Source organism: Benincasa hispida, chromosome 4 (assembly GCF_027475165.1).
Source record: "Benincasa hispida cultivar pf3 chromosome 4, pf3_genome.v1.1, whole genome shotgun sequence".
In the NCBI taxonomy this organism is placed as follows: domain Eukaryota; kingdom Viridiplantae; phylum Streptophyta; class Magnoliopsida; order Cucurbitales; family Cucurbitaceae; genus Benincasa; species Benincasa hispida.
The window spans coordinates 61,592,161-61,607,010 of NC_143481.1; the positions used below are offsets into that span (position 1 = coordinate 61,592,161).

General features: G+C 37.0%; 1 protein-coding gene across 2 annotated transcripts; it reads left to right on the forward strand.

Annotated features, from left to right (window-relative positions):
- Positions 1-2,236: 2,236 nt before the first annotated feature.
- On the forward strand, positions 2,237-14,097 carry LOC120075270 (RING/FYVE/PHD zinc finger superfamily protein). Of its 2 annotated transcripts, XR_005481272.2 has the most exons (9): positions 2,237-3,583; positions 3,687-4,039; positions 6,102-7,247; positions 7,347-7,505; positions 7,631-7,985; positions 8,083-8,153; positions 8,317-8,439; positions 12,852-12,933; positions 13,478-14,097. XR_005481272.2 is itself a non-coding variant. In XM_039028489.2 (8 exons), the coding sequence occupies exons 1-8, from the start codon at positions 2,704-2,706 to the stop codon at positions 13,814-13,816; spliced, it is 3,426 nt and encodes a 1,141-aa protein (XP_038884417.1). In that variant the 5' UTR covers positions 2,237-2,703; the 3' UTR covers positions 13,817-14,097. The 2 variants fall into 2 exon arrangements, 1 of the variants encoding a protein (XP_038884417.1); XM_039028489.2 differs by lacking the exon at positions 12,852-12,933.
- The last annotated feature ends 753 nt before the right edge of the window (positions 14,098-14,850 follow it).

A 14,850-nucleotide genomic window follows, 5' to 3' on the forward strand; every position in this document is an offset into this window, starting at 1 on the left:
ATGATTAGTTATATCCACTGGATACAGAAATATATCTGTGGTAAGAAGAGTTCAACTATCGGTCTTTAGTGGAATGCCTGACAGTTAACGGATGGTGGATCTCGTGGCTAAAGAGTTTAGTCAACTATTCACGTACCGTTGGAGCTTCGAGTCATAGGTCCATAAGGTCCCCTTGGTAGCTTGAATAAAAGTTGATAATTAGTTTTTTGGTCAGTTTGAAATGTTCAAATTGATGAGAGGGAGTTGATATAATTGAACTCGTTAATTATATATAATATAATTAACTAGATGTATGTGATACATTATTTTGGAGAAAAATGAGATATAAATATGATTTATATTAAGTAAAGAAGAAAACACTATAGTTGATATATGATATTAAACTATCGGTTAAGAAAATAATATGATTATATTAATTAATTAATTAGGCGATTGTGAGAAAATTGGCCAAGTTTTTCTCCGAATTTGTGCGAAAGTGAGAAGTTCGATTCAGTTCTTGTAACTAAAGAATAAAAATGAAAATAGTTTTCATTTTGCAAGTGATATGGAAAATTTGCTCACATTGTGATTACTAGACGATCGCTTAGCGTTGAGAGCCTATACGATAGCGCCCGCCTTCCTAAACGATCGCACACCTGCGTAGCTAAACGATCGCCTGCAATTTCTAAATGATCACTTACTTTACTATACAATCGCTTAGCGCATCGAGCCCAACTAAACGATCCCTTACCTTTTGATAGATGATCGCTTAGCTAGACCTACACAATCGTGTACCCCGACCTAAATGACAAGCACTCGACTATACGATAGTCATCCCTTTCTCCCACTTGCTTGTTCGTACTACACGATTGTCTTTTCCTCCCCCCCCCTCCCCCCCATCAGAATCCACCCTTTGGATTCTCACTCCAAGAATACTGAGGGCTTTGAGTGGTGGTGTCGTCCTCGGTTGCTTGTTGTTTGTGCGCTGCTGATCGTGTAGACAACTGTGGTGCTGCTAGATGACTGCTTGCTGGACGAGTAGGAATGAGAGGAGTTCGTTCACTTTGGACCGAGTTCGATTGAAGACAGTCTTCAACTTGTAAGTCTTTCGGTCTTTTGTTTTTCTTTTAAAAGCATGCTAGTAATTAGTGTTTACAATGCATATCTGTTTGTTATAATGTATGTAATGGAAATTCTGTCACAATGAAATCGGAAAGATCCGCTTCCGCTCATAGGCCCTCTTGTATAAGAGTTCCTTCAGAGGTGACTTGTAGGGGTGTTCAACATACCCGATGACTCGAAAAAATCGATCAACCCAACCTAACTCATGTGGTTTGGGTTGGGCTGGGTTCAAATAAATAAAACTTTTGTGGGTTGGATTGGTTCATAGGTTCACCTAAAATAACCCAAACCAACCCGAACTTATTGTTAATTTTAATATATATATATGTATGTATATATATATAACTTATGATACAATTATATATACATATATTTATTTAAGTTTTATTTTTTTGATAATTTATTATCCAATAACTCTTAAAAATAGTTTTTAGCACTTTGAAAAAAAAATTTATATAAATTGAAATTGTGTTTAACTTTTAATTCAATATATGAAAATTATCAAATCATTTTTTTTTTCATATTAACATCTTACTTTTTTTTAAAACATAAATTTAAATAAATAACCTGATCAACTCGAACCAATCCAACCCGAATGTTTCATGGTTGGGTTGGGTTCATCTTTTAATAAGGGTTATTTGGGTTGAAGAAATTAACCAACCGAATAATTGGGTTGTGTCTAAAAAGTCCTTCAACTCAATCCAACCCATGAATACTCCTAATGACTTGTATTTTTTGATGATTAGGCTACAAAATGAATTAGATTCGCTAAAAAATCTAGAGTTTCAATTTTAAAGGTAACAAAACAGGAGAATTTAAAAGATATTTCTAGTTAAAAATTTAGGTCGTTCACTATTTTGGCTTAGAATTTTACTTACTTTCATCTTGCTCGATACACCTAGAGTCTAGTTATCAAAAAGTAAGTTCATTCACATTTTCGTTGAAGAGTTAAAATAATTTTAATAGTAGGAACTAAAATAAATATTTTTTAAAATTTATAGATTAAAATAAATATTTTTTAAAATTTAGAGACCAAAATAAAATAAAATTAAAAGTTGGATTACTGAAGTAGGATTTAAACCACCTTCTTCTCCTTATTATTATTATTATTATGCAAAATATGAATTTTATTGATATTATGAAGTATGATTCCCTGTATTTTTCACGGATGGATTTATTTTTCACGGTTTCACCGACCCCGTTGCTACACGGAAAGTCAGAACCTCTTCGTTCAATCCGGCTGTTGCAGGGAAGCTTTCTTCCAATTCCACGCATCTGCTGACATGCTCGAATCCAATCTACGAGGGTTTCTGGTTCTACAACAACAGTCGCCTATCTTCGAACGCGGAATTTTCATCTCCTTTGTCATCGTCGTCATATTCGTTTTGTAATTTCCAGGTACACCCTGTGGAACGACATTAATCTTGTTTGGCTTATGTAGGAACGCTGTTTTTGAATGATTTTTTTAGTGAAGTCTTGCATTCCGGATTTTGGGAGTGTTCTTTCGTAGTCGAGGAATTGTTTTAGGGTTTGTGCTTTTTGTCAAACCCTTTCCCTGTCGGGAATTCTGGGCAGTCAGGGTAGTTTGGCGTTGAAATAGTTATGAAGGGGCAGTCGAGCCGCCTTCAGAGTATGGACCCTCCTGACGATTGGGTTAATGGTTCCTGGACTGTGGATTGCATCTGTGGCGTCAATTTTGATGATGGGGAAGAAATGGTTAACTGCGACGAATGTGGCGTCTGGGTGCACACACGGTGTTCGCGTTATGTGAAGGGAGATGATATTTTTGTTTGTGACAAATGTAAGGGGAAGAACGAGAGGAATGATTGTGAGGAGACCGAGGTTGCGCAATTATTGGTTGAACTTCCTACCAAAACCATGAGCATGGAGAGTACATACGTCTGTAATGGGCCATCCCAGCGTCCGTTTAGGCTTTGGACGGACATACCGATTGAGGAAAGAGTTCATGTTCATGGCGTTCCAGGTGGTGACCCTGCTTTATTTAGTGGGTTGTCGTCGTTATTTACTCCACAGTTGTGGAATTGCACTGGATATGTTCCAAAGAAATTTAGTTTTCAATACCGGGAGTTCCCCTGTTGGGATGAGGACCAGCGCGATAATACAGACAATGAGAAGAATGAGAATCCTGCTGACAAAGGTGCTGGTGTTCTTTTCTCTTTGTCGAAGGAAAACGTGTTGGCTACGCCTGTGGCAGCTTTGATTGGTATGAGAAGCAAAGTTGGGGATATATTATGTGACAGGAATGGGCTTTTGAGTGAAAAGCAGGGTGTAAGTGAAGATTTGGATAGATGTGCTGAGAATGGTGTGAGGGAGAGAAGTTTTCTTCGACCTCTCATACTACATTCTGGTAAGTGCAAAAAAGAAGACTATTCAGTATCAAAAGATCAATCTGGGAAGATTAAGTCTACACCCTCTGATAAGGTGACAAACATGAAAAAAAGAATTGATCATGCTAAAATAGGTACGTCATCTTCATACTTTCTTAATTGATATCTTAAATTATTATGAAGGAAATGTCTTACATCAGGCATCATTTTGTTTTCTTTCTCTGTTGTTATGACTAGTGTTTACATCGATGAATGGTGAAAAACAATCGGCAGGCAGAGATCTGAAGCACTTCAGAGGTGATGGTGAAAATCCTAGGAACAAGAGTTCAAGGGATTTGGCAGTTCGAGAATCTTCATCAGATGCATATGATGTAGCCAATAAAAATGTTGACAAACCTAAATATAGTTTTGAGCTCTCTTCTGATACCGTTTCTTCCGAAATATTTAAAAACAATAGTGTCAGTACAGTTGCACCGAAGGAAGACAACGGAATGCAAGTTGATTCAACAGTTGAGAAGTCCATCAAAATTGAGGGTGATACACCACCTCTCTATGCTAAAAATGATGTTGGAAATGTTGTCATGAAGCAGGTATGCCAGTCTTTTGCATAAGTATTTGTATTGCATTGCATTTATTGGTTTTATGTTGGAAGCATAGCATTAGGGGCTCATGTGTCTTCATGATTGCAACTATCTGTTAAGTGTTATATAGGAGATTTTATTATTGTATCAAGGAGATCTCGTAGAGGTGTAGGGTATATAGAGCCAATTCTTTTCTTGCTCTTGAATGGCTTTCTAATGCCTAAGAATTTGTAGTATCTTAGTACTTCCGTGTTTATAACACTAAGGATTTGGTGGGTATTGTGTACCCTCAGATTGCACTCGGACATGGAGAGCTTTTCGGAAAATCTCTAGTCATGATCCTGGGAATTCCGTTGAACTCTTTGCCTCCATTTGGTGTTATATTTCTAATTCTTTTTGGTAAAAGAAACAATTCATTGATATGAAATCAGTCAATTAGTCATTATGATAGTACATATCATAACTAATTGGGAGTCTTCTTTTGTAGCTCTTTGTCCTTGGGATATCTCATCTCCCCTTTTGTATGATCTTCCTATTGTCAATATATTATCCTTATCTTATAAGGGGGAAAAAATATCCTGGGGATGGGGTTAGTCTTTTCCCCTCCCCCTTCTATATGTTATAGATTTACCAATCATGGTTTTTTATTTTGATAAATAAGGGGAGGAATTAAGAAGGTAATTAAAAAGTTCTCGACTCTTCAAGAATGTGTTGGGTTTGTGAAAAAAGAGAAACCAAACTTCATGAAAATTACTGAAAGGCTGACAAGAAAGAGAGAGCGTAAATTAAAAGGATTGGTTTAAGAAAGAAAGTAAAAAATAAAGGAGTGGTTTAAGAATGAGAAAGCCTAAAATAAAAAGAGCGGTATACTTGGGTAATTAACTCGAAAAAATTGAAATAAGTTGTGGAAAGGGGCTCCCCTTTTTTGGGGGGAAAGAAAACAAAACTTTTTATTGATATGATGAAAAGAGTCTGTTGCTCAAAATACAACGAGAATGAAACGAAAAGTTTAAGACAACAAATTTAAACAATACTACATCAAGACATCCCAACACTAGAGAAAAGATTAAACTGAGAAAATGAAAGTACTCCAATTCAAACATAGATCTTGAATAGAAAAATTAGCATAAAATTTGGGAAGAGAACACTGGGGAGAGGTGTTGGTCCTTGCAATTTCAAAACGATCAAACCACTAAAGAGATATATCATGGAAGACCCTTTGATATCTTTCAATCCAAAATTCAGTAAGTAGAGCTTTAACTGCATTTGGCTGGAGTAATTGTGATGGCTTCAATGAAGGTCCAACTTAGATTTGCAAAACATTGGTCTTGAAAAAATCTCCAGAAACCCATTATAGATGAAAAATGGAGAGCAATTCCGTGTCCCTTGAAAACCTACATTAGGAAAACAAGTGTTGGAGATCTTCACTTGCTGCCATACAAAGGGGGCAAATGGAAGGAGACGAGTAGTGAGTTGGAAGCTTCCTTTGGAGAGTAGAAGAGCAATTTAATATTCTGAGAATCATAGCCCAATTGAGAATATTGATTCTCTTAAGGCTGTTTGTCTTCCATAAACCCTTAAAAACAGCTTTATCAATTGCAAAAAAGGATTGTTGTAAACTTGAAAATAAGAGAATGGATAATTATGGAACTCTTTGGTCGCAGAAACCCAAAGAGAGACTTTAAATTTATCTAAAGCCAACACCTCCCCCAAAGTCTCTTTAACTTCTCTAAAAATTCTCCTAATACTTCCCAGGCCAAATGTTCTATTAGACAGGAAAAATGTAGCTCACAGGTCTTCCTTGCCCAAACAGTGTGAGTGAAACAACACGTCCTCCGTCAGAGAACATGTTTTGTTGCAAGCCAAATGCACCCTAAAAATCTCTGAAAATAATGGTCAATTGAATAAGAATTTAATGCGTATTAAGCTATTTATATTGTGTAGCTATTTCTTTTTACTATTACTTCTTTTGAGGAAGTTTTTTTCTTTTGTGGGGGGGTGATGGTGGTCATGTTTTTCTGTTCTACTCTTCATTGTTTGGTAATTCCCTATCATACTTATTCAACTTCAGGGTGGTACAGCTCTTGACTATTCAGACGGTGGTGTTGAAGGATTTTCTAAGAGTATCGTGAAGCCTTCTGTTGAGAGTTTACCTAGCACTGCACTTGAAATCAAGGATGATCAGATTCGTCGAGATGTTAATTGTGGCAATTCAATTGATTCATTGAAGTCAGATGTCAAATTGAAAATAGATAAGCAACATGATGTATCTGGAGAAGCCTTGAGTATCCAGGCTTCGTCAAATGCTGATGCTGTAGAGCTGCAACAATGTAATGATTGTATGCATGAGAGTTTTAAAGTGAATACTGGTGGTGCAGTATGCGGTTCACAATTGGATGGCCACAAGGCAGAAGAATTCAACAGAAGCTCTGAAGCTGCTAGCAGTTATTGTCTTGAAAAGGCTGATGAACTATGTAGTAATCGATGTGAGTTTAAACAGGAAATGGATTGGCCAGAAGGCAGCACAACAGTGCATATTACTTCTTTGAAATCCCAAAATGGCTCTGAAGTTGGTGTTGAAAAGCCATCAAAATCAGGTGGAATGGTTTTAAACCAACATGTATTACCTAGTCAACACAAAACGACACTGTGTGTTGGAATATCTTCCCCTGCATCGTCAAGTGTAATCATTTCTAAACCATCAATATCCAATGATTTAACACCTGCAGATCCTGAAAACCTAGAAGGTACTGCTGCCAAACATGAGGCAGTGTCTGGAAGTTGTGGTAGCAGTAGGAAAGAATGTTCTTCAAATGATGTTGACAGAGAAGAAGATAGGGATAAAATGCCTAGGAGAAGAGTTAAAGAACAATCAAGTGCCGCTCCAAATTCATTATACTCTGTCAGGGACTTGCAAGATCCTATTTCAAAAAGAACCACGTTGCACTTAAAAGATTCTGTTGTGCTCTCAACGCTTAAAACATCTGTGGTACATAATCCATCAGATAGTTCAGGCTACAGCGAGCCTGTTGAGTCCCATCTCAATCATAAGGGTTTAACTGCACAAAACAAGATATCAGGCTCATGTTTGCCACAAAGAGGTGACAAGCCTAACCAGACGAACTTTCATCCTCCATCTAAGGTCAATCAGCGCCATGCAACAGCCATGTGCCCTCCAGCAACTACAAATCCATCTGCTATTCTGAGTGATGAAGAGGTTTTTAAAAAAATTTCAGTTTTTTCTTATTGTATTCTGGTGATGGGCTTTTGATATGACTTTACGTGTATATAATCTAATTACTTCAGTTTCTGGCAGCTTGCCTTCCTTTTGCATCAAGAGCTCAATAGCTCACCTAGAGTGCCTCGTGTTCCGCGATTGCGTCAGCCAGGCAGCTCACCACAGTTGGGTTCTCCAAATACAACAAGCATGCTAATAAAGCGTTCTTCTTCTTCTAGGGGAAGAGATCATGCTTCGGTAATATCTTGCATATATCTCCCTCTTATTAATACGATGTGTATCAATTTGCTTTGTTTTTAGATATGGCGATTTGTTGGTTCTAAGAGTTATCTTTAAAATATTTGTGGTCATATAATTTATAGGCTTCTAGAATGAAGAACAAAGATGCCTTGAGAGATACATTTCGCAGTGCCTGTGAGCCTGATGACGATGTTAAAAGAGCCGATGAAGTTCTTTCTTCCCCTGATCAGAGAAGGCAGGAGACAAGTAATTCTGCAGAAGCATCTAAGAGGGAAGAGAATGGATCTCAAGCAAGACTGAATGCTCTTAAAAAAGGTCTTCTTTCAGCCTACGCCAGAAATACCACAAGTAGTGGCCCATCTTCATCAATGGAGGCAAATGATCATAACAATTCATCTATACGTAATTCACCAAGGAACACATCTGATGATGACACAGGCGCTGTTGGAGAAGGTCCTGTTCATCACACCTTACCTGGTATGCATGTGAACTGAACTGTATGCGTGAAAATTTTCTTCTACTTCCATAAAATTAATTAATTTTATAATTTGGAACATTTTATCTTTCTATGTAGGCTTGATCAATGAGATTATGAGCAAAGGAAGGCGTATGACTTATGAAGAACTATGTAATGCTGTATTGCCTGTATGGTTTCTTCCGATATGCAGTTTTCATTTATTTATTTATTTGAATGTTTATATATATACATCCTTGTTTGCTTCTCTGTTTGGTATATCATAGAAGATTAATTTTTTCTTTTCTTTTTTCTTTTACATGCAATTGCTTACTTTGCTTCTTTTCTTTGCAGCACTGGCATAACTTGAGGAAGCACAATGGAGAGCGCTATGCTTATTCAAGTCATTCACAAGCTGTTCTTGATTGTCTAAGAAATCGACATGAGTGGGCCCGACTGGTGGACCGTGGTCCAAAGGTATGCCCATGATTTGTCTTTGAGCCATTGCTAGTTGTCTGTAACAGTGTTCCAGTAAGAAAATTTTAAATCCTCTAGTATTATGAATTGGAATAAAATGATATGGTGACAGAACTATCAAAATTAGCTACATGTCTTAACTTCAAGAACCTTGGCAGGAATGTTTGACTTACTTTTTTTTAGGGGAAAAAAACAACTCTTATAAGATACATTGATTAAATTAAATGATTACAAAGATTCCTATTTGGCATGCCACCCTCAAATACTAACTGCCCCATAGAAAAATATCGATTTTGCTGAAAACATTAGCAAAATCAATCCAAGAGAATGGATGCTCTCTCGTCTCTGCTCAGTCTCAGTCTTCATCCATTGCAAGCCTTCTCTGTAGCATTTCATTTAGGCTTTTGATCTTTGTTAAGCCTCCTTCCTCAATCTTCCGTTGTGTTTGATGTTTGTTTTTGCTCAGATCTAGTTTCTGTCATTTTCCCTCATCCTTCGAGCTGGTTTCAAGCCAAAGATGGAAGTGAAAAGTTGTTGTATTTGTGGCATTTTCTTTTGCATTTGGAGAAATGGTGATTTGATCTTAGTTGAAGATGCGGAGTTCAAACAGAAAATTCCTTTTTCAATCTCCCATCTTCATTGGTTCAAAAGCTACTGGGTGGTAATGTTACATTTGCCAGTTTATTCAGGATTTTTCAAGCAAAGTTGAGATCGTTCAGGAACTCTTTGAGTGACAAGGTTTAGATCCCAATCAGGGTAGATTTCAGAGTGTATTGTTTGGCCCTCTGGTGGAAGAAGGGTGTTAAGGATCCCTACTGGCATTCAGGAACGCGGTTGGCTTATTTTTTAGGAAATGGTAAGAGACTTTTTGTTATAATTTGAGGAACAGGAGCAATCGGATTTGCTTGTTTCAAATCAGCCAGTTTTGGACCTTCATAAGCAGCGCGGGAATGGAAAAGTTGAGCAAGTCATTGAGTCAGGTCAGTGCTCCCAATTGTTAGATTTTAATGGGACATATTCCAGAAGTTTTGTGGAGGTAGTAAAAGGACATCACATGATTCCTCAAAACAGCAGTGGGTTAGAAAAGAATCTGAGGTGGTAGAAGTCAACTTTAATGAGATTTTCGTAGTCTGGTTGTGTGCGCACAATTCTTGGGGTGATATTCGTGCATCTTTGGAAACTTATTTTTGGGCCCGCATTAATTTAGATCCCTTCATGGCTGATAAGGCTTTGATGAGAATTTGAGAGATGAGTTGTTTTGGGTTTTAATGGAAAATAGAAAGTTATTGACTGTTGGTGATTATCGTTTGAAGATTGAGAATAGGTCAAGAAGTAAACACTCATAACCTGAATTAATTGTTGGATATGGAGGTTGGATCTCGATATCAAATTTAGCGTTAACCTTCTGGAGAAGAAGTGTGTCTGAGGCTATTGGAAAACACTTCGGGCCTGGTTAGTTTCTCCTATCTAACTTTGAATCTTCTGGATTGTTCAAAAGCTGTTACTCAAGTGATAAAAAGACCTTCGTGGATTTGTTCCTGCCTTCATTCAAATCAAAGAAGAGAAGATTAGTAATTTTGATCTCAGATTCGGTAACATTTCATCTCTGGATCCACCCAGTATTGTCGACAATGATCTTTCTTTTGTTGACTTTTCAGTAAGGTTGGCAGAAGTTATGGAGGAGTAAGGGTTTTCGTTGAATGTTGAGTCTGAAGTTATTCCCTCAACTACCTCATTAAATCTAAATGCCCTACATGATTAGAATGCATCCCAAGTTTCTATTCCAAAAAAAGAAATTAAACCTCACGGTAAAGATATAATAAAGACTCCAAACAACACTCTTTTATGGGAGAGCCCAACAACCTTTGATCCCACTCCTACCTTGGTTCCATTGGATTCAAGTAGCATCATGATTCGAAGACAGAACTTTCATGATAAGTGGTACAAAATCCTTAGAGCTCTACAAGTTGAGGTTTCGGCTTACTGTTCCTTTGCTCCCTTTCAACCCAACAAGGCCATAATGCATTGTGAAGACTCTGAACAAGCATTACTTCTGGGAAATTACTAAGGTTCGCAGAATATTGGCTCTTTCCAGCTTCTCTACTCTCCTTGGAGCCATGAAGTACACATTGACCAAATTTTTCCTTCATATGGGGGATGGATCAAAGTTCGTGGTCTCCCAATAGACAAATGGGATATGGAAACCTTCCATTTCATTGGAGATGCCTGTGGAGGCTTATTGGAAATGGCTAGGAAAACTCTTTTTCGAATGGACATTGTGAAAATCACCTGCAAATTAGAAATAATCACATGGGTTTCCTTCCAGCTAGGTTGATCTCCCTTCTCCACTTGTCATGGGTTGTTTTGTATGGATAGATCCTTTTTTCAATGGAGACTACCACATTGGTATTGTTGCCGGAATCCATGGTTTCCCGGAAAAAAACTGGTGGGCAATGGATTCCGGAAAAAAACTGGTGGGCAATTTTGACAAAAAGGAAGCCCTCCCAAAGTGACTGTAGCTACTTGAGAAATGCAAAAATCGTACTCTAGATAAGTGCAACGGTCAGAACAACCAGTCAGCATCCCCCATACAACGAACCTACCTCCTGACTTTTCTCCAACCAGTAAGTCCTCATTGTACCTTAACTGATAAAGTCTCTTCCTCGGTAGGACCCTCTTGTGCTTTGGCCTCCTCCATGGCATCCACCCCTTTACCCCCAGTCATCCAACAAACCTCCTCTAGAAGCTCCCCTTGTCACATCTGACCTACCAAATCGATCATTTGGATTGCAGCTTTTTATGCGACGTCTTCCTATAGATAAGATCTTCACGACCTCCTCCATCTTGTTATTTATTGGCTGCTTGATGGGGACTTTATTCTTTTACGTTGGCTGCTTGGAAGTGCCAACAGTTGCTGACCCACTAGAGATTCTGTGGCTTTTATTTCCTTCAATGAACAATGGGAGCTTCTTGATTTACCTCTCACTATTGGTAGATATTCGTGGACTATCATAAAAGCACTTCCATCACAAACTAGAATTGATCGCTTCTTATATTCTGTTTCCATCAATTCGAAGTATGTGGACGTTACCATGAAACGGCTGGGAAGACCAACTTCAGAACACTTTCCCCTTCTGATTGTGGACAATCAGAAATAGGACCTCTCTCCTTTCAAGTTCTGGATTATGTAGCTTATTGAAAGCATCTTTTGTATTCCCCTTGGATGTGCCCTTTTGCGTCGTTGGATGTCTTTGGATATTTTATTCAATCAAATGAAATTGTTTCTTTTCCAAAATATATATATAATTGCGGAGCGGAGGAGAACACCAAGGACATTAATGGGATTCGATTCTTCACAAGGATAAGCAATTGGTTAATAGCCCTCGTTCTCCCTCATTCATTTAAGGAGACAAATTCTAGTGGTATGCAGGGTCATTTTATTCCAAGTTCTTTAACTCATATAATTAAGAGAGAATTTGAATTTAAATGCAACATTTCCTCTTCATTATACTCGCCTAGTCACAATTGTTAGTAGAGTAATTTGATTTGAACTTAGACTCTTTAAGAGGAAATTGGGAATGTGTTTGGTTGTTAGCTCCATCCTCTCATCCCAATCACAAGCCAAAGTCTCAACCGGGTCCCATTTTTTAGCTTGTCAGTATCAGCAACGTCAGATATGGACGTTTCTTCGAACAAGGGAGTTTTGGTTTCTGGCTCTAAAGATATATCCTCTAAAGATGGAAGAGGAACTTCCCAGTCATATCATTCTGTCCCTATGGCAGACTAATTGAAAGCTAAACCCCTAAAAAGCTATAACTCCATGCAGATCATACAAACTTGCACTTGCAGAGGATATGATCCTCATGGGACAAGTTCTTCTGGTAGTTCACAGTCGTACCTTTACTCTTCGTTTCATAATTTAGTCCAGCATTCCTTGATTTAGTTGCTATTTGGCTATTCGCTTTTGTAATTCTTCATAGGCAGGAAGCCTTTGGCCTTAATGTGTGGCCCTATTAGCCAAGGCTTGCGGTCAAAGGTTGCATGTGGAACTGGTTAGCTTTATAAGGAAAACTTTTGATATCTCCAAATATTGGGCCCTGGGGCAGGTGTGGACTTCAGAAAAGGAAAAGGAAATTCCTCTCAGGCTGAGACCTTTTCCTTCCCTGTCACCAATAATTTCACTCATCAGCAAAATTGTTTCATATGTTGAGAAAATTGTGAAAGTTAGTATGCTAAGAGTCTAAAAGTTGAGTCCATAAACAGGGGGATGGTTTATGTGAGATTAGCTTAGTGGTCTGAAACATGTAAATCTATGTAGCAATTATAGACTCAACTTTGTAAGTCCAAGTTACCAAAAGACTTCAAGGATGTTTTTGCTAATTTTTTTTCTTTATTTTACTTTCACATTGGAGGTCGATCAATTGTGATTTAGGTGGTTCACAGATATCCAAAAGGAATAACTTTTTGAATACCTACGAGACCTCAAAGAAATTTGTAAGTGCTAACATTATGTTCAAATTGTATTCAAAACAAAAATGTTGATATTAAGTTTGTGAAACTATATCTTTGAAATGAATTGGAAATTCTAGTTGTCGTAAGTTGGCTTCCTAGTATCATTCTAATTCACACTTTTTAGCATTTAATCTTGATATAGTGTAAGATCAGATTGTCATTTCATGAGATTAATAAGGAGCAAGCAACGTAAGCAATACTCTGGTTCCCCGTTACCAAAAATAGCAATAATAACAAGTATAAGATACCTCGAAGATATTGTAAGATTCTTGACACATTTCGCGTGAAAATCAGCCTGCTTTGGGAATTTATATTGGCTTATACAATACAGTGGGTGTCTAATTAGGATTATAATTTATAAATCAGGGAAATTTTTATGATCTTATATTTGGAAAAAATAATTGTTTGTGTTTTGTTCCGTTGCCTTTCTAAAAAGAAAGTTGTATTGGGTTAACTACTACTGTTGGCTGCCATAGTTTCTAATAGGGAGGGGATAATCTAATTTTGAAACATTTTTCAATGCCAGACAAATTCAAGTAGGAAAAGGCGCAAATTTGATGTTGAAGAATCTGAGGATAGTGAATATGGTAAAGGGAGAACAGTGAAGGCTACAGAAGGTAAAGGCCTCGAGTCCCAGAAAGAAGAGTTTCCAAAACGTAAGAGGAACACTCGAAAACGAAGATTAGCTCTTCAAGGAAAAGGTATAAAGGATATTAGGAAGAGACGCAAGATGGAGATGTTTACTGACGATGACGATGTTGGGCTGCTTTCTGATTCAAGTGATGGAAGCATGTTCAGTGAGGACGAGTTGCAGGATGTTGATGAATGTTCAGAAAGAAGAGAAGCCTCTGGTTCGGATGAGTAGTTTGAAAGGTATTATCCGAATTGTGGATGTAATTTCTTGTAGTTGTGACCAAGTTACGGCTTGCCAAATACAAGGAAGCTAGCTGGGGCAGCCTTTGTTACATAGCTTCTGTAGTGTGTAAGTTTTTAAGTTTAATTAGTTTCGTCATCATTAGGTTGCTTCATCTATCCTTTTTAGAACGGCAATAATGTTGCTGCAACTTGTGCATATATGTATTGAGTTCTCTTATAATATCGTCTGTATTCATTTTATTGAAGAATTAGCCTTATTTTTCTTCCAAATATGGCCGTCAAATGGGTAGGTTGTGGAATTAGGTTAGAAGGGCAATACATTGAAGTGAATTTTTTTTAATGTGCAACATTTGATAATGTCGATTAGCAAACTAAACCAAAATTTTTAAATAATGAGTTAAGCTTGCAAACATAATTCTAGTACACTTGTAGTACTACTTGTGTTCACATTGAGATTTTTCCTTTTGTTAATTTTTACCGCGGTTAGATTCTATATATCATTTTTGGCATATGCAAACATGACAATGAATTAATAAGAATACTACCAATAGTGTTGTGGTATGGGAAATTTTTCATTTCCACTTATCGATTTCTTTGTTTTTTTTAAGGTCTTTTAAAAATTAAGTTAAGTTTTTAAACAAATTAAAAAAATACCATTTTTAAATATTTGTGTTTTTGGATTATCCGCTCAATTTAAATATTTACTTAGAAAAGATGAAAGTATTAGTAATAAAGTTATAAAAGAGTAATTACAGTAAAAAAAAAATTAAATGCTCTCGAGTGGTCTAAATATTTCACAAAACATTGAGATATAGCCGTTTGCAGGTCAACTCAATCTCACAAATGTACATAATTTCCAGCATTTTCGAAGTTCCATTATTTCAGTATTTGTATCTACTATCATTTTGTTAGACTTTTTTTCTATTTGATAACGTTCATGTTTCCTATTTTATATCTTTTGTTTCTTATTTTTTTAAGAAACTAGAAACATGAATATGGTTGATAACCATTCTTGTTTGTTGT